Source organism: Dipodomys spectabilis, unplaced genomic scaffold (genome assembly GCF_019054845.1).
Source record: "Dipodomys spectabilis isolate Male_0828 unplaced genomic scaffold, ASM1905484v1 ptg000054l, whole genome shotgun sequence".
NCBI classification, from domain to species: domain Eukaryota; kingdom Metazoa; phylum Chordata; class Mammalia; order Rodentia; family Heteromyidae; genus Dipodomys; species Dipodomys spectabilis.
The window spans coordinates 20,855,892-20,881,199 of NW_024870731.1; the positions used below are offsets into that span (position 1 = coordinate 20,855,892).

Below are 25,308 nucleotides of genomic sequence, written 5' to 3' on the forward strand. Positions count from 1 at the left end.
AAATGATAGGAAGAATGTAGCTTGATTATATTTGTGTAAATTGGGATAATTAGGTCTGTTTTTATGAAATTTTAATCACTTTTACTCCAGGAGAGTTGACAAAGTTAATTCTTAGTTGCATTCTTAGGGCTCCCTGTTGTATTTAGATTATACTTTGGAGGACTGTGTGTAAGGATGTGTATCCTTTTACTATAAATGCTAAAGACCAGGTGGGCTGGGTGTGTAGCTCAGTGTTTAACATTCACATGGCTGTGGGTTTGATTCCTAGCACCACAAAAAGAAAGATATAGTTAAGTAGTTAGATAAGAAGAGACACAGTGGTAACTAATAAGTTTATTGCCTTCTGCTATATTTAAAGAAAATTCTAACGATTAACTAAATAGATTGTACTATTTTTTATTACAGGAAATCTCAGACACACTCAAAAGCAGAGCAAATGGTGAGCACCCAGGTGCCCGTTTATTGATCACATTCAATACTCTCCCTTTTTCCTTCTAAGGACTATTTTGAAGTAAATCCAGATGTTGTTTCAACTGGTAATACTTCAGACCATATTTCCAAAGATGACTCTAGAAATACGTAATTTAATATTTCCTTTTGTATGTGTGGGTTTCCCGTTTCATTTTGTGTGCTGTGGCTCCACCAGGCTGCTGCTTCTCCAACACTGTTGGTTGCTTTAGAGCCTGGCTCTCCAACTTTGTAGCAGTGGTCTGATATATTTCTCATAGGCAGGATTTTTCTGTTTTTAGAAACAAAAGTATTATTAAAAGTATTTCTTCCAGAATTCATGACTTTGACTTTCTTTCTGTGTCAGTCAGTACTGAAGCTTGAACTTAGGACTTAGGCACTGAATCTCTAAGCTTTTTCACTTACGGATGACTCTACCACTGAGCCACAGCTCCATTAAAGGTTTTTTGCTGGTTAATTGGAGATAGGAATCTTAGAGACTTTCCGCATGGCCTAGCTTTGAACCCTGATCCTCAGAAGTAAGCCTTATGAGTAGCTAGGATTATAGTCATGAGTCACTGGCACCTACCTAACTTTTCCTTTTAAATTAAGTGTTCGGCTTCAAAAAAGTAACATTACATAAGATGCTTAATTTTCCAATTATTTTTTAAATTCTTTTGGTGTGAACATATGGTGAAACATTTTTTCCAAAGGACATCCTTTCTCATGTAGATTTTAAATTATGTATGCAGGTGGCCATTTTTTTTTTAACCGCATACACAGATAGACATAGCTTATCCTTGCTTTTGGAATTTAGTACAAATAAAAGTCATTAATCTTTGAGACTCTTTGAAATTGAACCTGAACTATAAGGCAAGGAACCAGCAGATAGAATTAGATAAGCAATATCAGAATAAGTTTTTTCCATCATCTCTAATGCGTTGTCTAGATTCTTTCCTTCACAGCTCTAGCCTCATCTTGTATTTGTTGTTGTTGTTATTGTTATTTATTGTTGCCTGTCTATACTACTGTGAACTTGGGCACAAAGTACAACTTGTTCTTCACTGAATCTTCAATACCTAACTAGTTTCTGGCACACTAATGTGATCAGTAAATACTCATTAAATGACAGACTGAATCAATAGCTGTATTTAATTCTTCTTACTACTAAGGAAAGTTTTTATAATGGAATGATTAGGGAAAATAGGATTCTTATAAGTGATCTCCAGTGGTGCCTTCACTTCTTGTATCCATAAGGAAATCACTTTTATAGAGTTTCATGGTTGTTTTTTTTTTTGGGGGGGGGGGGGGGGGGCGGGGGGGTTATCACGGTTTTCTTTGGAGAAGGTATCTGAAAAGAATATCTAGCTGGGAGCTGGTGGCTCATACCTGTAAGCCTAGCTACTCAGGAGGCTTAGATTTAATGATCAAGGTTTGAAGTCAGCCTGGGCAAGGAAGGCCATATAAAACTCTTATTTCCAATTAACAAAGCTGTGGCTCAAGTGATAAGTGCTAGCTTTGAGCAAGAACAGCTTAGGGACAGTGCCCAGGCCTTGAGTTCAGTCATTAGGACCATCCACACCCAAAGATCAGGCAGAAAGCCAAAAGCAGAGATGGCTGGAGTAAACCAAGAATGAGCATCTTATTCTGTCTAGGAATCCTACCCTGGACAAGAGGAGGTTCCTTGGTAATTCTAAAACAGTCAGCCTAGCCTAGCACTTTACTTTCAGTTGAAAAACTGAAGTGTAATTCCCATTTGTACTTTTGTGTGCACAGTATATTTAGACATAGCTGTGGTTTAAAGTTTATTTAAAATACCTGTAACTGTAATGTGACTTTTTCTACTGTGTAAATGGGAAAAAATATCAATTTATTGCAGCTCCAAAATACAGCAGATTAAGAAGATACTTCAAAAATTTGGGTGGTTTTCTTAAGGAATAAGAAATGTGTTATAAGATCATATGACTGTTTTCAGTCAACTGAGTGTCGTTTTGACTAGCGGGAAACAGTCATTTATCATCTCACATTCCTAAATTCCTGTGCTTGAATGAGCCACATTGCTATACCTGTTTCCTTTTTAGTAAGGTAGGATGTAGAGAGTCTATGGCTCTGCTATTTGGCTGGTTCTTTTTTTTTTTTTTTGCCAGTCCTGGGGTTTGAACTCACAACCTGGGTGCTGTCTCTGAGCTTTTGCTCAAGGCCAGTGCTCTTACCATTTGAACCACAGCTCTACTTCCTTTTTTGTGTATATGTGTGATAGCTAATTGGAGATGAGATTCTAAGGGACTTTCCTGTGCACACTGGCTTTGAACTGCAATCCTCAGATCTCAGCCTCCTATATAGATAGCTAGGATTAAAAGTGTGAGCCACCAGTGCTCACCCAGCTGGTTCCTTTCTTTATGTTTATGTAAGGTCTGGCCATTCTGGTAGATTCTGAATTTAGGAAGGTAAAAAATGTCCACGTTCACAGTCAAGTAGAAGGAGATAGAAAAATGATTGGAATGAAGTGCACCAACTTTTTTTTTTTTTTTTGGTTGATTGTGGGGCCTGAACTCTGGGCTTGGGCTCTGTCCCTCAGCTCTTCAGCTCAAGGCTAGTGCTTTACTACTTGAGCACAATGCCACTTCCGGCTTTTTCTGCTTATGTGGTATTGAGGAATCGAACCCAGGGCCTCATGCATGCAAGACAAGCACTTTACCACTGAGCCACCTTCCCAGCCCCAAAGTATGTCAACTTTTTACTAAATCTGTTGCCTGTATGGGTCATCCAAGCTTTATGTAGGTAAGACTGCTGTCATTTGGTATGCAGAGTAAAATCTTGAAAGGTAAAGATGAAAGCTAGGCAGCCGTGGCTCATGCTTGTAATCCTAGCAATTCAAAAAACTTAAGATCTGAGGATCCTAGATTGAAGCCAGCCAGGGCAGAAAAGGCTGTGAGACTCTCGTTTCCAATTTACCAGCAAAAACCAGAAGTGAAGGTTTGTTCAAATAGCAGCCTTAAACGAACAAGCCAAGTGAGTGTGTAGCCCTGAGTTCAAGCCCTGGTACTGGCACCAAAATAAAAAGATAAAGGTGAAAAGCAAGAGAGCTCCTGTGGTCTTTAGTAACCATGACGAATTCAGAGAACTCGAGTGTTTCCTGTGTGGCCAGTAAAACAGGTCTGAGCTCTGAGTGTCGGTATTTCCTGGCAAGTATACAGTGGGGTGGGTGGGCCTCTGGAGCGCCAAAGGGTGCACATTTATCTTGAGACCACAGCAATCAGGCTGGGCTGGGGAGACTTGTATTTTTGTGCCAAGACTTAACGTAAGAAAGGAGAGAGGTCTACTCATTCAAAAAAGCTCTACACTAGAGGTTAGGCTAACTATACTAAATAGTAAGCATACACCTGCTTAGGGAAGTTGCTTATATTTCCTTGTTGAATTAAAGGGATGTGGAGTTGACCAAAATGGATTGGCCTTCTATCTGACAAGTGAGGTGTGGGTAACTGGTAGTGTCCTAACTTTTCAGCTGATCATGTTAAATTGAGCTTTGGGGTATGAGAATACAAATTGTGAAAAGCAAGTCTAACACTGTGTGGAGTGTGAATGAAAGCCTGAGAGTTGCCAATTCAATGAGCTGTGAAGACACCTTTTCTGAAATTGGACCCAAGAGGTAGGAAAGTTTCATTTTACCATTTGAATAACATTTGCATTACAAATCTTAAAATACTCAGTATTGCAAAAAGTAAAAATATAAGTCTATTTTGTTTTGGTCATCTATGTTGAATCTATTATGCAGTATTGGTTCCCAAATTTTATCCATTGGCACTCATGTTTTTCCTTTGAAGCTGGGCATTCCTGGACCTCAGCCCTAAAGGTAGGATTTTATGAATCCTGCTCTCTCTCTCTCTCTCTCTCTCTCTCTCTCTCTCTCTCTCTCTCTCTCTCTCTCTCTCTCTCTCTCTCTCTCTCTCTTTAATGTCAGTCGTGGAGCTTGAACTCTGGGCCTAAGCACTGTCCCTCACTCTTCAGCTCAAGGTGAGCGTTCTACCACTTGAGCCACAGTGCCACTTCTGGTTTTCTGGTGGTTAATTGGAGATACAAGTCTTACAGATTTTCCTGCCGGGGCTGGCTTTGACCCATGATCCTCAGATCTCAGCCTGCTTGAATAGCTAAGATTACAGGTATGAGCCACTGGTGCCCAGCTCTTTCTCTTTGTTAATAACAGTTTTGGTGTCCTCCTTAGAAAGATTACTCGGAATCTTGTCACCATAATCCTTATAGCGTCATTTATTTATTTATGGCTCTGCTGGCTGCTCGTGGTTTTGCCTCTAGCTTCCTATCCCCTCTGACTACCCATTCTTGTCTACATAAAATTGAGTGCAAAGATGGAAAATAAGATGGTTAAACTACCACAATAATTTATCTCCTTGTTACCTAAAAGCCTGTTTGCCACTACATGCATATGCCCTGGGATGGATGTATCAAGCCATGATTTAGAGCTTGGGCCTTCCTTGTAATTTCCTTTCCTGGGTCTGAGCAGTGCATTTTGCTGATGGCAGTTCCTGCTAGGCCACGCCTCTGTTTTCTCTTACGTATTCTCTAAAAATATTTTAAACAGGACATGCTATACCCAGTGATTTTTCAACCTAATGGGAATCCATTAAAATGGGAAAACACAGAGGTGTGTTTACTGCTTGTTCTCTGCTCTTACATAATTTATAATGTGTTCCACCCAACTACCTGAGTATTGGCTGGTGACTTCTGAGCCCAGTGGAATAGACGTTCATACACATTTCCATCATAACAGCCAAGTGCTGAATTCAAACACCGATCCGTGAAGTCAAACGCATCTGTTAACAAGATAGCATCCTTCCTGAGAGAGGAAACAAATGTGAGTATTTTAGATTGTTCCTAGGAATCTAATTAATCTAGGATGAATAACAGTATCTAATCAGAGATTACATCATTGTTCACTTTTCAAATAATTCTGTTGTACATTATTGGTACATTATTGTTGGTTTATTTTTTATCAGTTATATAGACACAGTAGTACACTCCTATAATCCCACCTACCTGGAAGGTTGAGGTAAGAGGGTCATGTTCGAAGGACCCCCAAACTCAAAACTATTTAATAAATAAAGTGAAAGTCTCCTTGAAGGCTAGTGGTCCAGAAGAGGACATGGCTTGGAGTTGGTAGGCTTGATACCCTGAAAATCTACTCTGAAACTGTTGCAAATGAGGGCAATCTACTACCTTTCTACTGCTACCAGAAGAAAGCCTGCTGAAAAATGAAGCCAACATGGCCAGAGATTCTGGTAAGACAGAAAAAAGCAAGGTTCTGATGGCAACATTGTGAGAACCTGAAACCTGACATACCCAAAGTCAAAATCCACCCCTGGCCTGGATTATTTTTATATTTAAGCCAGTTTGAGTACGAGAGCTTGAATTTAGGGCCTCAAGCTCTTGTTTGGCTTTCCTGCTCATGCTACAGTTGAGCCATACATTGACTTTTGGCCTTTTGCTGATTAGGTAAAAATAAGAGTCTCATGCATTTGTCTGCCCAGACTGGCTTTAAACCACAATCCTCAGATCTTAGCCTCCTGAGTAGCTAGGATTACAGGCGTGAGTCATCAGCTTCAATATTTGATTCTCAAGGTTCTACATCTCAAAAGAGAATCAAGGATAAGAAGTAGAAACTCTACTCAACAGCAGATACCCTTTGAATTGGTCTATAATGTCAATATTTTCCTAAAATACAGATTCTAAAATTTTCACTAATCTCATTATTTTGCTTTTGTTCACTCATTCATGCATTCTCTATCAAGAAAGTGAAAGTACAATTGTTTTTCTTGTCCCTCCAAAAAGAAAGTAAAAGCCTCCCCCCCCCCAAAAAAAAGAAAGTAAAATGACTGGGGCATGGCTCAAGGGTTCAAATCCCAGAAAATCTGAGAACAAAAATGCTTCTTCAGGCTTTTTATTTTAAAAACATTATATTCCAGTATTTCAGGTCATTTCCTTTTCCCAGAGGCAGCTTCAGTTTTTTTAGCTGATGTTTTGGTTTTTACCTGAGCATCTTTAAATATATTATTTGTATTGCTTTAGTTTTACATGTTGCTTGTTGACTCTCCAGTACAAAATGTAAAGAGTTCCAGGCACAGGTGGCACATGCCTATAATCCTAGCTACTTTGGAGGCTGAGATCGGAGGATAACAGTTCAAAGCCAGCCTGGGCAGATAAATTTGAGAGACTTATCTCCAATTATATATATGGAAATGGAGGTGTGGTTCAAGTGATAGAATGCCAGCTGTGAGCAAAAAAAAAAAAGCAAGTTCCAAGCTCTGCATTCAAGCCCTACAGCAGGCAAAGAAGGAAAAAGCTAAAGGTTGGCTTTAGCTTTCCTTTCTTCAGCACTTCATCCCTCCCCATCCCCTGTCCCCAATCTTCTTGGCTTTTCCTGGCTGCCAATAAGCTTTTGAGGCAGTTAGGCCACTGTCCCTAATGAATGATTTCTTGACAAATTCTCACTATCATGAGCCCCTCACTGACCATTTCTCTTGTCCTCCCTCTCACTTCTCAGCTAACCTGAAATTCCCTGGTCTATTATATGCATTCCCCTCAAAACTATATTAAGTGATTTTTCTAGCTTGTCAGACTAATATAACAAGGTCTATCCAATTTCCTGCTGACTTTGCTGTTGCCTTTGTAGTTACGTGACTGGGAAAAACTAGCCTAAACATGTGTTCTAAAGGTTCAAGTGGGCCCGGCTGCCGCTTAGCGTCTTACTACATTTCTGTGGTTCATTCACGCTATCTTTGTCCTCAGAGATTATTTCACACATCCTCTTTTATCCTCAAGCCTAAACAAACCCACCTCCCTATCTCTTACCAGAATGACTTTGGGTCCTACCTCATGATAAAGTAGAAGCAGTGAGGAGATCCCACCATTTCCTGATTGCACTTACAACATAGTCTTGTCTCAGTATAGGTTAACTAGCTCAGCTCCCTGTGCTGGCCAGTCAGACCTTCTCCTCTACCTCCTGAACAAATCTGCCCTTTCTCTACAGTGTCAAAATTTCCCTCTGCTGAGTCATCTCCATTTGTGTACAAATACACTGTTCATCTCTCCCATCTTAAAATGACCTTTCACTCTTTCCCTGTCTCCCACCCTCCTCCTGTGCGGGCCCTCCTCTACGACAGAATTTGGAAGTGTTTTTTCCTGTTTATGCTTCCTATTTGCAGTTCTCCCTTCTCTCCAGAGAACTGGGTTTGCTTAGGGCTGCTCCTCCTACATGCCACTGAAACAGCTCTTGTCCAAGGGACTGCCATTCTTTGCAAGGTCCTACAACTTAGTACTTGAATTCATTCTCAAGCCTTCACTCTGTGTGATATCGTTCCTTCTGTGCCTTTAAATATCAACCATATGCCAGGGGCTTCCAAATTTATCCCTCCTGTGTTGCTTACCTGCTTTTGAACATCTGTACTTGGATTTCAAACAGACCATGTCCAAAATCAGACGCTTGATCTTTTCCTATCCATCCTGCCCCCTCCTGTAGTCCTGCAGTCTCTCCTGCAGTTCCTCTCACCTCACATCTAATCTTTCAGCAAATCCTCTTTTACTTGCAAAATATATCCAGATTTTGCCCACTTCCCACTACCTCCAGTGCTACTACTCTGATCTATGATTGTCTCTCAGCTGGATTTTGTGTTAACTTCCCAACCTGTCTCCCTGTGGCTTTTTATTCATTAACTATTGATCTTTGAGTTGGAGCTTGAACCCAGGGCCTCACACATGGTAGAGAAGCACTCTACATTTTGAGTTACTCTCTAAGCCCTTTCGTTTTTGTTTGTTTTTTGAGACAGAATTTCACTGCTTTTTGGCTTGTCTGGCTTTGAACTTGAGACCCTCCTGCCTTCAACTCCACAGTGGCTGGGATTACAAAATTGTATTACCATACCCAGATTTTTTTTTTTTTTGGTACCAGGGTTTGTACTCAGGGCCTCATGCTTGCATGACTTGTTCGTTGGACTTGCTCTACTCAGCCCTACACCACACCCTGCTTTTATTCTTAATTCTTAATATGGCAGCTGGGGTGATCCTATAAAAATATACATCAGGAGCCGGGCGCCGGTGGCTCACTCCTGTAATCCTAGCTACTCAGGAGGCTGAGATCTGAGGATTGTGGTTCAAAGCCAGCCAGGGCAGGAAAGTCTGTGAGATTCTTATCTCCAATAAACCACTAGAAAACCGGAAGTGGTGTTGTGGTGCAAGCGGTAGAGTGCTTGCCTTGAGCTGAAGAGCACAAGGACAGCAGCGCCCAAGCCCAGAGTTCAAGCCCCAAGAAGGGGGTGGGGGGGGAATACACACACACACCAGGGGCCAAAGGAACAAAGGTGGATGTGCATGCGTAGTCTGCCATCCTTACCTGGAAGGTCCCCAGTGGAGATGCTGCAACCACTTAAACAATTTAAAAAAACCAAAACAACTTTGGGTCAGTTCACACATCACCGGAAGCTAGATGGGGTGTCACTTAGAATAGCTGCCCTTCATTTGTCATCTCAGAAATCTGAAGGAGATAATGAGTAATGGCAGCAGGGGACTGTGACACAGAACCACTAAAAGGCTGGAATCTGTTGCATAGCCAATTACCCTGCGCTGTCTGGTTACTTAGGAACCATAAATGTAAGTAAATCAATTTGTGGGTTTGATGCATGCGTAAGTTGGCAGCTTGCGTCAGTGCTGTCTGTCTTGTCTTGAACTGCAAGTCTCTGGAGCCCTGGCAAGCACTTAGAAATGCCACGTGGAGATTTAAAAAACCCATGGTTAGGAGGTGTTAAGGTGAGCTTTTGTATTTTATCACCGCTGCTAACTCTAGCCACGTGATTTTCTCATATGCTTTTAAAATGCCAAGTGTATCAGAAAGTGAGACACAATTAGGCTTGAATCAATCTTACAGAACTTAATTATGCTCTTAATGTTGTCTACCACTGGGATCTTCTACATTAGGAAAAGCTGAATATCTGGAATATACTTGTATCAGATATATTTTTGACAATTTTTTTCTTTTTCTTTTTGGTGCCAGTATTGGGGCTGGAACTCAGGGCCTGAGCACTGCCCCTTAGTGTTTTCATTCAAGACTGGCAGTCTACCACTTGAGCCACAGCTCAACTTCCAGCTCTAGTATGGTTAATTAGAGATAAGAGTCTCAAAGACTCTCCTGGCTGGTTTCAAACTGCAGTCCTCAGATCTCAGCCTCCTGAGTAGCTAGAATGTATAGGTGTGAGCCACAGACACCTGGATACTTTTGACAATTTTTGATGGTTTAATTGAACAAGCATTCAGTAGCTCCCACCTATCTGTTATAGATGGCATTTGATAATATATTGTTAGAAACAAAAAGAATTTGGCCTGTGTTTTAAAATCTGTCATAAAATATCATTTTATTAAAATTCCAATTGAGTTTGTTGGTATCAGGGTTTGAACTCAAGGCTTACCCTTTACTAGACAGACACAACACCACTGAGCCATACTTCTAACCCACAAACTTCAACCCTTTCCTTTTCTTTTGCATATTGGGGATGAAATGGAGGTAGGGCTCATACTTGCTAATACGAAAATGCTTTACCACTGGAGCAAGTTCAGATAGAGCCTTTGTCTTAAGCCTTAATCCTGAGTGGCTGGGACTTCAGGGCCTTTGGCCACTACCCTTTGTCACCACACCTGGCTCTTCTTATCCTTTTTATTCTCTTCATCTTTCTGATAATGAGAATTATTAGAGGGTCAAGGGGAAAAGGTAGCCCCACCCCTGTATAGGGTGCCCAGTGATGTCTCAAGTTAGCCCATTTTAAACTTTGCTGATGATGGGACCCTAGTCAAGTTGGGCGTTGGCTTTGGTATGTTTTTGAAGGAACATTTAGATTAGGTATAAACTAATAGATGAGGCCAGGCGCCAGTGGCTCACACCTGTAATCCTAGCTACTCAGGAGGCTGAGATCTGAGGATCATGGTTCTAAGCCAGCCTGGACAGAAAAGTCTGTAAGACTCTTATCTCCAATAAACCATCAGAAAACTGGAAGTGGCGCTGTGGCTCAAGTGGTAGAGTGCTAGCCTTGAGCTGAAGAGCTGAGGGACAACTCTCAGGCCCAGAGTTCAAGCCCCACGACCAACAATAAATAAATAAATAAATAAATGATGAAGCTGGGCTTGGTGGTACATGACTGTAAACTCAGTACCCAAATTAGAGGATTGTGAGTTTCAGGCCAGTCTGGGCTACATAGCAGAACCCTGTCTCAAAAAGCCTGACAACAACAAAAACAAACAAAAGCCTCCAAGACAGACAAAAAGCATTCCATTAGTAGTCTATGACCCAGAATTGTATTTCATTAATACTGCATTTAAAAAGTATTTAAGCCGGGCGCCCGTGGCTCATGCCTGTAATCCTAGCTACTCAAGAGGCTGAGATCTGATGATCAAGGTTCAAAGCCAGCCCAGGCAGGAAACTCCGTGAAACTCTTATCTCCAATAAACCACCAGAAAACTGGAAGTGGTGCTATAGCTCAAGTGGTAAGGCGCTAGCCTTGAGCTGAAGAGCTGAGGGACAGGGCTAAGGCCCAGAGTTCAAGGCCCACGACCAACAAAAATAAATAATAAATAAATAAAATAAAAATTAAAAGTATTTAAAAATTATTACAGCCATGCGTCTGTGACTCACACCTGTAATCCTAGTTACTCAGAAGGCTGAGATCTGAGGATCACAGTTCAAAGCCAGCCTAGGCAGGAAAGTCCTTGAGACTCTTACCTCCAATAAACCACCAGAAAATGGCAAGTGGTACAGTGGCTCAAGCGGTAGAGTGCTATTCTTTTTTGTTTTGTTTTGTTTTGTTTTTGGGTCCGGTTGTGGGGCCTAAACTCTGGGCCTGGGCGCTGCCCTCAGCTCTTCAGCTCAAGGCTAGCGCTCTACCACTTGAGCCACAGCGCCACTTCCAGCTTTTTTCTTTTTGCTTATGTGGTGCTGAGGAATCGAACCCAGGGCCTCAGGCATGCAAGGCAAGCGCTCTACCACTGAGCCACCATCCCAGCCCTAGAGTGCTATTCTTGAGCTGAATAGCTGAGGGACAGCATCCAGGCCCAGAGTTCAAGCCCCACAACTGACAAAAAAAATTCTTTACAAACCAATATGTAAATTATGGATGTGTGTGTGTGTGTGTGTGTGTGTGTGTGTGTGTGTGTGTGTGTGTGTGTGTGAAGTCAACCATCCTTGAAGCTTAGCATAAAGATGCTCAGGGGTCACACAGTTCTCTGCCTAGTTGTGCAAAACCGTACAGGTTAGCTTACATAAGGCTGAATTTCCTCACCAGTAGAATAGAGATTGTATCAATTCAGAGGGCTGCAGGATTAAATGAGATGATAGGTATAAAAACTTTGGCACACTCAGTGCCTGGCACACATGTGCCCTTATGTGTTAGCTATGGCAAAGACTATTATTAACATGCTTTCACCCATGGCATTCTTCATTTGATTCATACTCCTTGGATACCGTTTCTAGTTCCTTGAAAGAATAATTGAAATTGACAGTACAAATGAAATTTCAGATGAGGAAACTAATTCATCCTTAAGCATTTTTATTTCTAGTTTGTCTCCCTGTTTTCCCCCTCTAAACTCTTACGTTTTCTGTTGACTTAACAGTGCTAGTGAGTAAATTCCTTCAGGGCTGCAGCTGAAGGCCAGACCCCCGGCTAGCCAGGTCTAGGATGACTTCTCCAAAGGCTTAGCTACTCACCGGATCAGGCGGAGGAGGTCCAAGTAGGCTGCTCTCACCATGTCTGCTTGGGCCCCTGACAGGTAGCCGTCATGGAGAAAGTCACCTGAGTTGGTCAAGATGCCATGTAAGGCACAGAGGTCACAGAGGCGCTTGAGCACCTTCTGAATGGCTGGTTCACGGTCTAGTTTCTCCACAGCTTCCTTAAAAGTCTTCACAATCATGTAGTAGCAGTGTGCCTGTAAAGACACAAAGATGCACCAGTCTTTGGTTTCTTTCTTTCGTTTTTATTTTTGGTGCTGGTACGAGAGCTTAAACTTAGAGCCGGGGTGCTGTCCCTTAGTTTTTTAAATTTAAGGCTGGTGTTCTACCATTTGAGCCACTACTCTACTTCTGGCTTTTTGCTGGTTGATTGGAGATTTTTAAAAAATTGTACACAAACCAGGTGCTGGTGGTTCACATCTGTCATCCTAGCTACTTAGATCTGGGAATTGCGGTTCAAAGCCAGCCAGGGCAGGAAAGTCTGTGAGTCTCTTATTTCCAATTAACCACCAGAAAACTAGAAGTGAAGCTGTGGCTCAAAGTGGTAGAGCCCTAGCCTTGAGCCAAAGAGCTGTGGGACAGCGCGGAGACCCTGAGTCCAAGCCCCATGGCCAACAACAACAAAGTCTCACACATTTTCCTGCCTCAACTGGCTTTGAACTTTGATCCTCAGATTTCAATCTCCTGAGTAGCTAGGGTTCTAGGACTGGAAGCTTGTGATTTCTGATTCCTAGCATCTCAAGTAAACTTGGACTCATGTGTTTCTCAGTATGCTGAGAAGCAGCCATCTTTTCTTCTTGCTCACTCAAGTGTGATTATTTCTAGTGTTATATATGTGTGTATGCATGTGTGTGTAGGGGAGATGGTTGGCTTTGAAACTGTCCCCTTATTTTCCTCACTTTGCTCAGGGAAGTTTCAAGTGGTTGGAAGAGGAGAGAAAACATATGGGAGCATCGAGTCTGGCTTGGCAGTCTTGGAGGGCAGCCTCACTTTTATTTTCAAGAAAACAGCATTTATTTATCACATGTCAATGCAGTACTATGGGGTGAGAAAGATACAGTTTAAACTGGATGCCTGTGGTTCACCTGTAACCTGAGATCTGAGGATTTGGGTTCAAAGCCAGCCCAGGCAGAAAAGTCTATGAGATTTTTCTTTCCAGTTAACCACCAAAAGCCTGGAAGTGGAAGTGTGGCTCAAGTCTTAGAGTGCCAATCTTGAGTGAAAAAGACAAGTGAAAGCTCCAGGCCCTGACACACCCAAAAAACTAAACACACACACACACACACACACACACACACACACACACACACGAGAAGTGTCTGAAACTTATTCTCATCGGAGTATAAACTTCGAGAGGGAAGCAGTGCTGTTCTCTAGCCCACAGGCTCTGTCACTTCAAGTAATTGGTTCTGGTTGATGAGCAATGCCACCAACCCAGCAAGAGGGCCCTCTGCTGGACAGGATCCTTTCTGGGGAAACTTCTGTCCCCACAGCCCAACAACTAAAGGAGGAAGGCCTGACCCCGCAGGAGGCCTTGGAGAACCTGCTTCTCCTGCCTTATTGGTTGGTAAATATTTCAACTATTTCTCCTCCACCCAAGACAGGTGCACATAATTATCTCATCAGGTAGAATATATGAGTTCCTCAGAGGGTGAGATGGAGGGAGAGAGTAGAAAGCAGAGCTTCTCAGATTTAGATGCTCCTAATTTAGATTAGCTGGGTATCTTGGAATATGGAGTGAGAGATAGGGTGTTTGGAGACTACATTTCCAACATGTCCAGGTTTCTGGGACTGACTTTGAGCAGCAAGGCTTAGAGTGTCTTGGGGGCTCACCAGGGGGAACTCTGTGCAAACGCTGCCACATGGCGATAATGTGGATTGTGAAGTTTGGGTGGACCCATCTTTGGAGGTCTGGTCAGTGCCGAGCTGTAACATGGTCACAGCTGAGGAGTCACCGTGGTCTTTAGCAGGGCCGTGAGCCGCTGCTTTCTCATTTTGAAAGAGGCTGCCTCTCTCAGGGAGGGCTCCCACAGGTGCTAACAGCTTTGTTTGCAGCTAGCCCTGGCGCCTTGCAGGCTCACTGAGTTTACAGTCTTTGGGGATAGATAACCAGCAGCTGGGCAGTTCAAGCCCCTGCTGGCACAAACAGCTTTTGGCACTCCAACTGGGTCTGCGTTGGCAAAACTGGAGACTCAACACTTCTGTCCCTGGGGTCCTGCCTTCCCTTTTCACCCATGGGCCTCCTCAGCATTTTATCAAGGCTCTGGTTGAGGGCTGGAGTGATGGGGAGCTGCCAGGAAGGCGGGCCTTGGCCTCAGAAAGCAGGATGAAGAGAGGTGAAGGTGGCCTGCATGACTTGGGGAAAAGGTACGTCCTTATGGCTAGTTTTACATATGTTCACTTAAACTTCATAATAATCCGATAAAGTAGGTATTGTTATTGGCATCATTTTGTAGACAAAGAGACCAAGAAGGCTCTGAGAGACTTTCTTGTTCACGGTGATATGATTAGTACATCCAAAACCCAGGTTGTTTGCTTGATGGCTACCTCTGCTGCTAAAGCTCCCAGGTACGTGTCTGGGTTATAGGAGTATCAACCTTAGCTCCAGTTGTCCAGGACTGATATCTCTCCTGCAGAGTTTGAGATGAGGAGACCCCAGCCAGCCAGTGAGAGGCTCCAGGGCTCTTCTATCTCCATGTTTTATAAAGCTGGGAAAGTCAAGCCCAGAGGGCAGAGTACTTGAGATCACTTGGCCCTTACACAGAGCGGGGACCAAAACTTAACCCATGAGTCCTGTCCCGGCATCTCCCCCTCCTCCCCATGTGACTTCCTTCCCCATGTTGCAGTCATTCTGTCTGTCCTTAGCTCCCTTCTAGGTGGGACTCAGGGCGCTGGGATTTCTGTAGAGAGACTGACTCCAGGAAGCACACCCACTGTGATCTTGGAGACAGCTCAGGTGCCACTTTCCCAGGAAGACCGGAGACTTACTCTTCTCCCTTGGTGTTCACAGAGCTTGAGGCTCACCTTCAGCACTTACGAGGCACCCTGAGGACACAGCTGACCTTTGTAGTCTGAGAGGAAGGCCGGCGCCCTGATTTAGTCACTTCCTACCTCGGAGGCTTCCCTCCCTCTCAGAAAGGAGTAGTCGCCTGTCTTCCTTGCTAGGCTCACGTTTTGTAAATGAAGGAACCCAGGCAAGCAGAGTCCAGGCCAGTGTTTGGAAAATAAGATGAGTGACAGAGGTTCCTTTTCTGACCATCCGATGAGAGTGCACAGCCTGGCTAGCCCTTTGGGTTGGTAAGGCTTTGAACTCAGCCAGGGGTGCCTCCTGGTGGACTGGGCAGAATTGAGTTCCCTAGGCTAGAAGGGTGCCAGGGGTCCTTTGCTAGTCTTAATGGGTGTGGTGGAAGCGCTGGGCTACCACCAGGGGGCGCTCAAGCCCACTTTTCCTAAGCTCCCTGCAGCCCTTTAGGGCTCTCCTCTTCCTAAGGCTGAGGACTGGAGGGATCGTGTTAAGTTTTCCAATTGTTGGTAGGGCTGGCATCTCAGCTGCCTAAACTTGGGGAGCCATCTTACTTTGTAACACCCCCATGACTGTCTAAAGTCTGACCTTTCAGTTAACCCCATATAATCTCTGCATTTCCCCACTTCTCTCCATGCTTTGCTCATCTGCAGGGCTGGCTCAGGCCGCTGCTTTATCCTTCTAATTGGTCTCCCTTGGTGGCTGGCATGATGCTTTTAGAATCACTTCACTCCCCTGCTACAACTCCACAAAAGCTTCCTGTTGCAGTGAAAGCAGCTCTTAGCCGTGTAAAAGGACCCAGGCGGTGGCTTCCCCTCCCCTCTAGTTCCCCTATTTCAATCCTGCCTCTTTTTTGTACTTGCGGCTCCCTTTTCCTTGGAAATCTTTTGTTACAGGTACTCAGACTGCTTTGGCTGAAAAGCAGTGACTCCTTGTTTAGGCTCATGAATGAACTAAAAGCTGGAGAAAGGTCAGCCAGCCCACCCCTGGGGCCTGAATACACATACCTCTTTCCTCCTTCCCTCAGCTCTTTGTTTATTTAAACCTAAAGCTCAGGTCTGTACCCTGAGATGGTTGAAGTGCATACTTTCGCCTCTTTCTGTGGCTGCCCAAGACAGATAGTAAACCACCTTTCTCTGCCATCACACATCTCTTTATTCCATATAGAAGGGAGTGGCTGAGCCTGACATGTAGAGTTACATGTGGGCCTGGAGTCTAAAATGTTGGTTTTACCCTTCTCTTCAAAGTTGCCACCACACCCCTGAGCTGGCTCAATTTCAGCTAATCCTTAACCGGTTAGCCTGTGCCCTTTCTGCTGGGAGGCCCTTCTGACCCTCAGGGTGAGTGGTGTTACAACTGCCCTTAGGCCCCATGGCAACCTGCATGTGCCCTCTTTTCCCCCCAGCCCCTGCATCCCTGATTGTAGCTGGGCATGAGCAGTGCCTTCGCTGTCAAGCTCCTAGCTAGTGCCAGGGCAGAAGGGTGTTCAAATATTTGTTGACTGACTGTGAATTATGCACGAACACAAAACATAGTGGAAATTGAATCAGACATCTAAGGACTGCCTGTGGGGTAAGAGGAACCTTGACCTGCTTTTCTATCTGGGAAGAAATATTTGAACAACCTGAAGCAAATCCAATAACACTGCCTCATTACCTTTTCCCCTAAGAGCTGCAGTGAGATTGCTTTGGAGATAAGTCCTTTAATTAAAATACCCTGGACTGCAGCCTTGGGTGGGAAATGAGGGCAGCCATGGTGGGCAGGGCTGAGGGAGCAATGGCAGCCTCAGGTTTTGCTGGCTCACCTTAGCGGCCTGGACTTGGATGATAGTGGTCTGGTTCCAAGCCTCCTGCTGGTCAGCCCCGGATTGGATGAGGGTCTGTACGCACTGGGCTGCGTCCTTTATGAGTCTTGAAACCAAAGAGAAGAGGGCTCAGATTTCTGACTGAGTGGGAAAGATAATGGACGGGTGGTAGGAAGTGGGGAGGGAGAGGACTAAAAAAGAGTGAAAGTGATTTCTGTTTATATATCATAAAGCGAATACTTCATAGATGGGGCAGACATTCCCAATTCCCTAGAACACCCAGGTAGTCATTTTCCATTTTTAATGGCATCTCTAATCTCTCCTTTATTCCTGTATGGTCACCTATGAGCCTTGGAATTTGAATGGAGAGCAAACTATTAAGAAATATTTTACTTTGTCAGGGAGCAGATAAGCAGATGTCACATCATGTTCTAGTGTTTTCATTTGCCTCCTGGGTACAGTGTAACCCTGTGTGGCCTGGAGTTATTTACAGACTGGATCTTGTACACCTCTCCTTCTTGGACCAGTGCTTGGCTATTGCTTAAAACTATTTGTAGAGGGCTGGGAAGGTGGCTCAGTGGTAGAGCGCTTGCCTTGCATGCATGAGGCCCTGGGTTCGATAACTCAGCACCACATAAGCAGAAAATAAAAAGCCGGAAGTGGCGCTGTGGCTCAAGTGGTAGAGTGCTAGCCTTGAGCTGAAGAGCTGAGGGACAGCGCCCAGGCCCAGAGTTCAGGCCCCACGACTGGACCCACAAACAAACAAAAAAACTATTTGGGGCTGGGAAGGTGGCTCAGTGGTAGAGCGCTTGCCTTGCATGCCTGAGGACCTGGGTTCGATTCCTCAGCACCACATAAACAAAAACAAGCTGGAAGTGGCGCTGTGGCTCAAGTGGTAGAGCGCTAGCCTTGAGCTGAAGAGCTGAGGGACAGCACCCAGGCCCAGAGTTCAGGCCCCACGACCAACCCAAAAAAAAAAAAAAAACTATTTGTAGAGTACAAAGGAATATTCCAAGTCTCTTGTGATCTTGATTTACATATTTGCTTTAGTATGCGGGAATCCATCTATTTCTCAGTTTGGGATTATAAAATAACATAGGTTGAGATGTAAGACCTTTTATCATATATTGAAAATAATTTTTGTTATTTATTTTTGGTATTTCAGTGCAAGGCAAGGTTTAAAAGTTTCCACTTATTTATTTATGCATGTATGCATAGTATCATGAATGTATGCATGACAGTATTCAGGCTTGAACAAAAGGCCTTGCTCTCATACTTGACTTTTTTGCTCAAAGTTAATGTTCTACCACTTGAGCCACATCTCTAGTTCGGCCTTTTGCCAATTAATTGGAAATAAAAGTCTCATTGACTTTTCTGACTAGGCTGGCTTCAAACATCAATCTCAGCGTCCTGAGTAGCTAGATTACAGGTGTGAGTCACCTGCTCCAGAAGATTTCATTTTGTTAGGAAGTTAAGTCTCTCCTAAAGTCTCTGTGTGCCCCTAGCAGCTGTGATCACTACTGTCAGTGATTAGGCACATGACAGTATTTGTCGAATGACAGAATGGACAAGTGTTTGTTTTTATCTTGTGTCTTCTGGAGCCTGGAAATAAACCAATCCTATCTTGAAACATTGTCACATTTTTGAAAGGGATTTTTATTATGAGGTATTTCAAACTTAGAAGTATTGCTTTACTTATTAGCATTGGTTTGCATATTAATACATTTGGAATATATATACATATAAATAAGTGCATTCGTTGTATTGCAAATTGCTGTAGGAACCTAAAGACAACAAATTCTCACTGCCCAGGGAAGTGATGCCCTTCTACCACTGTGAGCAGGAAGAGGACACGGTGGTGGGTGATGGCTTATGGTGGGATGTCCCCTCCCCTCCTCTCCCCCCACCCCAGGGCACTAGCTACTGAGAGGGCTGGGACCCACAGAAGCAGTATCCATGAATGGCCACTCGAACAAGGCCTTGGTGGGATGCTGACTTTTCTGCACTGGCTCACCTGGTTGCAACGTGTGCCCAGGCTGTGACGTAGAGCTCTGGGAGGAGGAAGTCAGCTGCCATCTGTGCAGGGCACCTGCTCTGGTCAGGCATGGCAAGATAGGCGACAGACTGAGGGAGGGGCTTGCGCTTTGTGGGGGACAGCTGAGCCTGCAGGTAGTTCTTTGCCAGAAACCTGGAGGGAGTAAGAGGAGTGAAGGTGGAGATGGGTGAGACAGTGGGGCTCTGTGTGGCCATCTCGGCCACCCTCACTCCCAGCATGCCCTGGGAGAGGCAAGAGGCTGCAGGCCCTGGGGCCAGCCTCCCTGGATAGATGGCCACTCTCCACCACAGCCCCCTTGGGCCATCCTGGGAGGGGTCCTCACTGAGACACCCCCCCCCCCCAGGCTGCAGTTTGCTCAGCAGCGTGAGACGGCTTGGTGAGACAGCCCTCGATCCAGAATGTAAACCTTTCTGAGGTCTGTGCAAACAGTGGCTTTGTGTCAGAATCTTCTGATTTATGAGCACTTGTACAGTGACTAAGGAAATGACATTTTCTCTGCTGAAAGAAAGAGGAGAAATGCAAAATTGCCCGCACAAGAGGGGAGAGGGCAGGTGAATGCTGAGTTGCCTCTGTGAAGACCCAGAGGTTATGGGTCCTGTGCTCAGACTCTTCCTCCCCCCCCCCCCACACACACACTGCTGCAGCTGCTCTAGAGCTGGCTCCACCTCCTAAGCCTCCCGCTCTCCATCTCTGGGCAGGGCTGGAGGAACTGCCTGCTGGGGACAGGGTGGGAAGCTGAATGAGATCATAGCTTTGAAGTGCTTGCTTCTGTACTGGGCACAGTACAGGACTAATAGTATAGAAGTAGGCCCAGGGTGCCTACTACATGTATTACTTTTATTATGTTTATACTTAACTTTCTGTTTATGATGTATGTGTGCGTATGTGTCAGTAGTGGGGCTTGAACTCAGGGCCTGGGCACTGTCCATTAGCTTTTTTTTTCCTTTTTTTGTTCAAGTCTAGTGTTCTACCACTTGAGCTACAGCTCCACTTCTAGCTTCTTGCTGGTTAACTGAAGATAAGAGTCTCAAGGACTTTTTGGCCAAAGGTGGCTTTGAACTGGAGCCCTCAGATCTCCCTGTCTACAGAAGTTTTTGTCATCCAGCAATAAGTGAGTATACGAGGCTCTGTCAGCTACAAAGATGACTGACAAGGGACTGCCTGTTTGGAGGGTGTCGTGGCCTCTCAGGCTGGAGCCTCTTTTGTGTGGACTCTGTGCTAGTCTTCCATATTGGGACCCTACTTTGGAATTTGGGCTACCCCCAAAGGACACCTCCCAGGCGGACTCCTTCCGTGGGCCTGGGCCAGAAGACTTCATCTGAGCAGAAGCTGCGGGGTCCCCGGGTTTGGGCCGAAGCTTAGAACAATCAGGATCTTACCTGGCCACCTGCAGGTAGAGCACTGTATTTTCACCCTCGTAGGTACAGGAGGCTGTCACTTCGGTGACCAGTGTGGGCAGCCCGCTCATCTTTGAGTAGCCGTGTCCACCACAGGCCCTGCGGCACTGCTCAGCCCCCTGAGTACAGAAGTCCGAGATCGTGGCCTTCCCCGCGGTGCTCAGTGCATGGAGCTGTAGGAATGGGAAGAGAAGTCAGGGATGGAACTACTGTACCTTCTGCTTGTGAGCACAACTCTGAGATAAGCAGTATTTCCTTAGCCCCCAACTTGATGGATGGGCTGGTATCTTACTCAAAGTTCCACAATTAGGTAGTGTAGCTGTGGGGACAATAAGAAGTCAGAAGGGGGTGTAGTCTAGATTGCGCCCACATCCTCCAGGATTCTAGCAAGCAGAGGGTTTGGAAAGCTGGCTTGTAAGGATGGGTGTTCCCCATCACCCCACTGCCTAGATAGCAGAAGAATGCCCTGTACCTACTAAGAATTCATATGTGGATATTCAGCCTTCGAGATACTGGGGGTGATGAGGTCCCCAGGATAAAGCCTTCATAAATACAATTAGCTGTGATTTAGTGTTCCTTAAAGTTGAAATTTAATTCCCATTCTAACACACTGAGAGGCAGGGCCTTTGGGAGGTGAGTAGGTGAGGACACTCCCCTCAGGAATGGATTCCTGCAGTTGTCCGGGAGCAGGGTGTTTACCATGGGCAACACTTTGTTATAAAAAAGTGACATTGTCACCCACTGCTGGTGACTCATGCCTTAGGAGGCTGAGATCTGAGGATCACAGTTCTAAGCCAGCCCAGACAAGAAAGTCCTTAAAACTTATCTCCAGGGCTGGGAAGGTGGCTCAGTGGTAGAGCGCTTGCCTTGCATGCTTGAGGCCCTGGGTTCGATTCCTCAGCACCACATAAGCAAAAAGAAAAAAGCTGGAAGTGGCGCTGTGGCTCAAGTGGTAGAGCGCTAGCCTTGAGCTGAAGAGCTGAGGGACAGCACCCAGGCCCAGAGTTCAGGCCCCACTACCGGACCCAAAAAACAACAACAACAACAACAAAACTTATCTCCAATGAATCACCACAAAACTGGAAGTGGCACTATGGCTCAAAGTGGTAGAGTGCTAGCCTCGAGCAAAAAGAGCTCAGGGACAATGTCCAGGCCCAGAGTACAAGTCCCGCACCCCCCCCCCCAAAAGTGATATTGTCCAAAAAGAAATGTACTCTTTTCCTGACTTATTTCGTTATAAGCCCTCTGTACATCGCCTTAACAATTTTTAAGACAAAGTGACTTCTCACCTGGTGTCCAGGGCTTGCCCCTGTAATTCTAGCTACTTGGGATGTTGAGAATCTTACTCATCAAGATCCATACTCAAAAAATAACAGTGTAAAAAAGAATGTCTGGAGGTGTAGCTCAGCACTGACTCCTCTGCCTAGCAATTGCAATTGTGCTGTCATGGAATTTTGTGTTGTGCAACACCCACATTGTATATCCACACAACCAGTCGGTAGCACCTTGGTGGAGGTTGGAAAGTCTCCAGAACTGTGAGAATGCATTTCAGTTACTTAGCAGCCACTTCATTTATGGTATTTTTGCTCTAGCAACCAAGTAGACTGGGAGAACCCAGCCCGGTTTGAATTTTTTCTTTTTCTTGGGGTGGGGGTGGGGTAGCGTGCTGAAACTCAGGGTCTCATGCTTACTAGACAACCCCTTTACCCTTGAGCTGTGCTTCTGTTTTTTGTTGTTTGTTTTGGGGCTTGAACTCAAGGCCTCATGCTTTGCTTAGCTTTATCCACTCCAGGCTGGCACTCTACCATTTGAGCCACTGTTTGGGTGGTTAATTGGAGATGAGTCTCACTGACTTTTCTTCCTGGGCTTCAAATTGAGATTCTCAGATTGCAGTCTCCTGAATAGCTATGATTACAGGCATGAGCCACCAACACCTAGCTGGTTTTTGCTTTCTTTTTTTTTTGTCAGTCGGGGGGCCTGAACTCTGGGCCTGGGCGCTGTTCCTCAGCTCTTCAACTCAAGGCTAGTGCCCTACCACTTGAGCCACAGCGCCACTGCTGGCTTTTTTTCTGCTTATGTGGTGCTGAGGAATCCAATCCAGGGCCTCATGCATGCAAGGCAAGCGCTTTACCACTGAGCCACCTTCCCAGCCCTGTTTGTTTGTTTTTAAAGCTCATATTTGCCTTTTAAAATTTGAAGTCTTGGGGCTGGGAAGGTGGCTCAATGGTAGAGGGCTTGCCTTGCATGCATGAGGCCTTGGGTTCAATATCTCTCTACCACATAAGCAGAAAAGGCCAGAAGTGGTGCTGTGCCTCAAGTGGTAGAGTGCTAGCCTTGAGCTGAAGAGCTGAGGGACAGCGCCCAGGCCCAGAGTTCAGGCCCCACAACCCGACCCCCCCCTAAAAAAATTTGAAGTCTTCAGAGGAAGGTTTGTAGCCTTTTTCCTTTGTGAATTTCAGGCTCCTCATCTGTAAAATGAGGATGTAAATGGTGGGTGCAGTTAGAAGGAGCAACAAGGCAGTTTTATAATGCTCCTGTCCAGGCAGGATGTGTCTTAGGAGATGTGTGTCTCTGGGCAGACTGAAGCTTAATGTAATCTGTTAGATGATGCAGTCTTACTTGAGGCGCTGCCTGGGCCAGCTGTGTTTTGGAATCAGAATAGTTTTTGGACTTGGGAAAGGTAAAGCAGGGCATTTATGGTATATCATATATAATACCTACATGCGGTTTTGGGGGAAATGTGATTGGACACTGATATTTCTGGGTTCACACTCTGTGGAATGAATCAGGTCAAACTGTGCCACTACTCCCAGGGACTGCTGGTTTTTCAGAGGGGATGTCATGGATTGTCTCTACAGGGGCCAGGTGGTGGTAGTGGAAGGAACTATATATCAGGATAATGTTCATGCTACCCTGACTTGTTAGAGGATGAGGGAGGGCCCCAGGCCTGGGGCTGTGGCTGCTCCCCAAGTTAGTACAATCTTAGCCACCCTCCAACAGTTGCTCCCCAGAAGACAAGCGGTACCTCAGGCAGGAGGGTGAAGTCCTTGTTCAGAACGGCGTCATGGGATTGCTGGAAGAATTCTGTGAGGCTGATAGCCAGGAAATATAAGGCGTAACTCATGGCCAACTGTGGAAAGAGCTTCTGCTGCTGAGTCTGGTGGTCCAGGATTTTTGCCTCTGGGTCACTGAGAGGAAAAGAATGGAAGATTTGGAAGATAGCTGTGTAACACGTCCACCTCCTCACATTCTCATGGCCATAAAAGCCTTCAGCACGGACAGTTTCTGAATAACTCGTCACCAAGACTGACGTGAGGTTGTCCATCCCCTTCTAAAATCTCACCGGACATGAAGACCCACATATTCCATGACAGGGATACTGACAAGACTGGAGGCATTGCTTCAGGAAGCCAGTCCTGTATTATCTTAAAATCTGAAAAGCTCTGACCTCCCCCATCTGCTCCTAGGGAACAGGTGGAAGGTGGGGACCCCACCCCTAAAGATCTGTTCCCAGAATTTTTCTCTACCTGTGTGCACTTGCTGTATCCTGAGAAATGTGTTGAGTCTAAACAACAGCCCTTAGGATGTGAACTCGGGGCCTGTGGAACCCAGGGAAGGGGTTGTGTCCATCATGAGTCTGCAGTGACAGGATTGTTAGTGGGGGTGTCTGTGGAGCCTCCCATAGCTGATGGGAATTGTGGCCTTTTAGGGCAGCAGCTGCTCATCCAACATGTATGGAGGAGCATTCAAGGGACATCTCTGTAATTCAGATTGAAAGGCCTCTGGAGGGGCAGCAACAACTGGCCATACCTTCTTCCCAGGGCCTGGTGTTTAAAGGAAGATGATGTCAACCCAGGATTCTAAGCCCACATTTGGGGTCCTGCAGGTTTGCTGGAGGGAAGGGCTTGGGGTTAAGGTCCTAGAATACCTGCTGCATTCTACCCTGAGCACCCCACTGAAACACCACACCTGCCTCTCTTATACTGCAGATGTGGAAGCTGAGGAGAGACAGAAGTGTGCCTGGCATCAGATCCTCAGTGTGTTTTGGGTCAGATTATTCTGGACCCAGCACATAAAACCAGGCCGTAGGGCTAGATGTTCTCAGTCTTGGTGATGGAGAGGTAGAAAGCAAGCATAGGGGATCTCGTCAGGCTTGGCGTCATAGGCAGCCAGGATCAAGGCTGTCATCTTGAAGCCACTCCAGCATCACAGGCTGGTAGGTGCTGTTCAAACTCAGGCTGCTGCATCAGACAGACATCTGCATCCATTTAGGCCATATTCTAAGAAAAATGGTAGTTTACCTGAAATTCAAATTTATCTGTGTGTCTTCTATCTAGAGCCCATGTGTGTGTATGTGAGAATGTGTGTGTGAGTCAGTGTGTCAGCCTCTGGGAGCCCCTTGCCTGGGCCGGAGCTGGGACTGGCGGCGGATGACGGAGTAGCGCAGGGAGATGACACAAGCCTTCTGCAGGTTGGGGAGGATCCCATTCAACAGCAGCTTTACCCGGGTCACCAGCATGCCAAGATAGTTGCTCTGTGCTGTTCCATGCCTTATGTAGGTGCCATCTGGCAGGACCTGTGGGGAATCAGGACAGGTGCCCGGTTGAAGCCGGTTGCACCCCTATCCCCGCCAACCGTGGGCCTCACCACCCCAGGGCAGCCTGCCATTTCCCTGGCTGTGTCTCATGGGCCCCAGACGCTCTGGCTCTCAGCTCCGGACTTCCTATGATTCCCACACTAAATGATAAAGTGTGGGACTCCTGCTCTGCCAGCAGTCTGGTTGTCTGTTCAGTGACAGCTTCTTTC

General features: G+C 45.4%; 1 protein-coding gene across 1 annotated transcript in view; it reads right to left on the reverse strand.

Moving 5' to 3' along the window:
* Positions 1 to 428: 428 nt before the first annotated feature.
* Positions 429 to 25,308, reverse strand: part of Acox2 (acyl-CoA oxidase 2) — a 30,767-nt gene continuing 5,887 nt past the window's right edge. Inside the window, exons 8-15 of the mRNA XM_042679870.1 lie at positions 24,906 to 25,078; positions 23,528 to 23,690; positions 20,485 to 20,675; positions 19,064 to 19,237; positions 17,050 to 17,155; positions 12,203 to 12,420; positions 5,167 to 5,299; positions 429 to 739 (exon numbers count right to left, since the gene is read on the reverse strand). Coding sequence (XP_042535804.1) covers positions 677 to 739; positions 5,167 to 5,299; positions 12,203 to 12,420; positions 17,050 to 17,155; positions 19,064 to 19,237; positions 20,485 to 20,675; positions 23,528 to 23,690; positions 24,906 to 25,078 — 1,221 coding nt within the window. The 3' untranslated portion in view covers positions 429 to 676. The remainder of the gene's footprint in view (positions 740 to 5,166; positions 5,300 to 12,202; positions 12,421 to 17,049; positions 17,156 to 19,063; positions 19,238 to 20,484; positions 20,676 to 23,527; positions 23,691 to 24,905; positions 25,079 to 25,308) is intronic.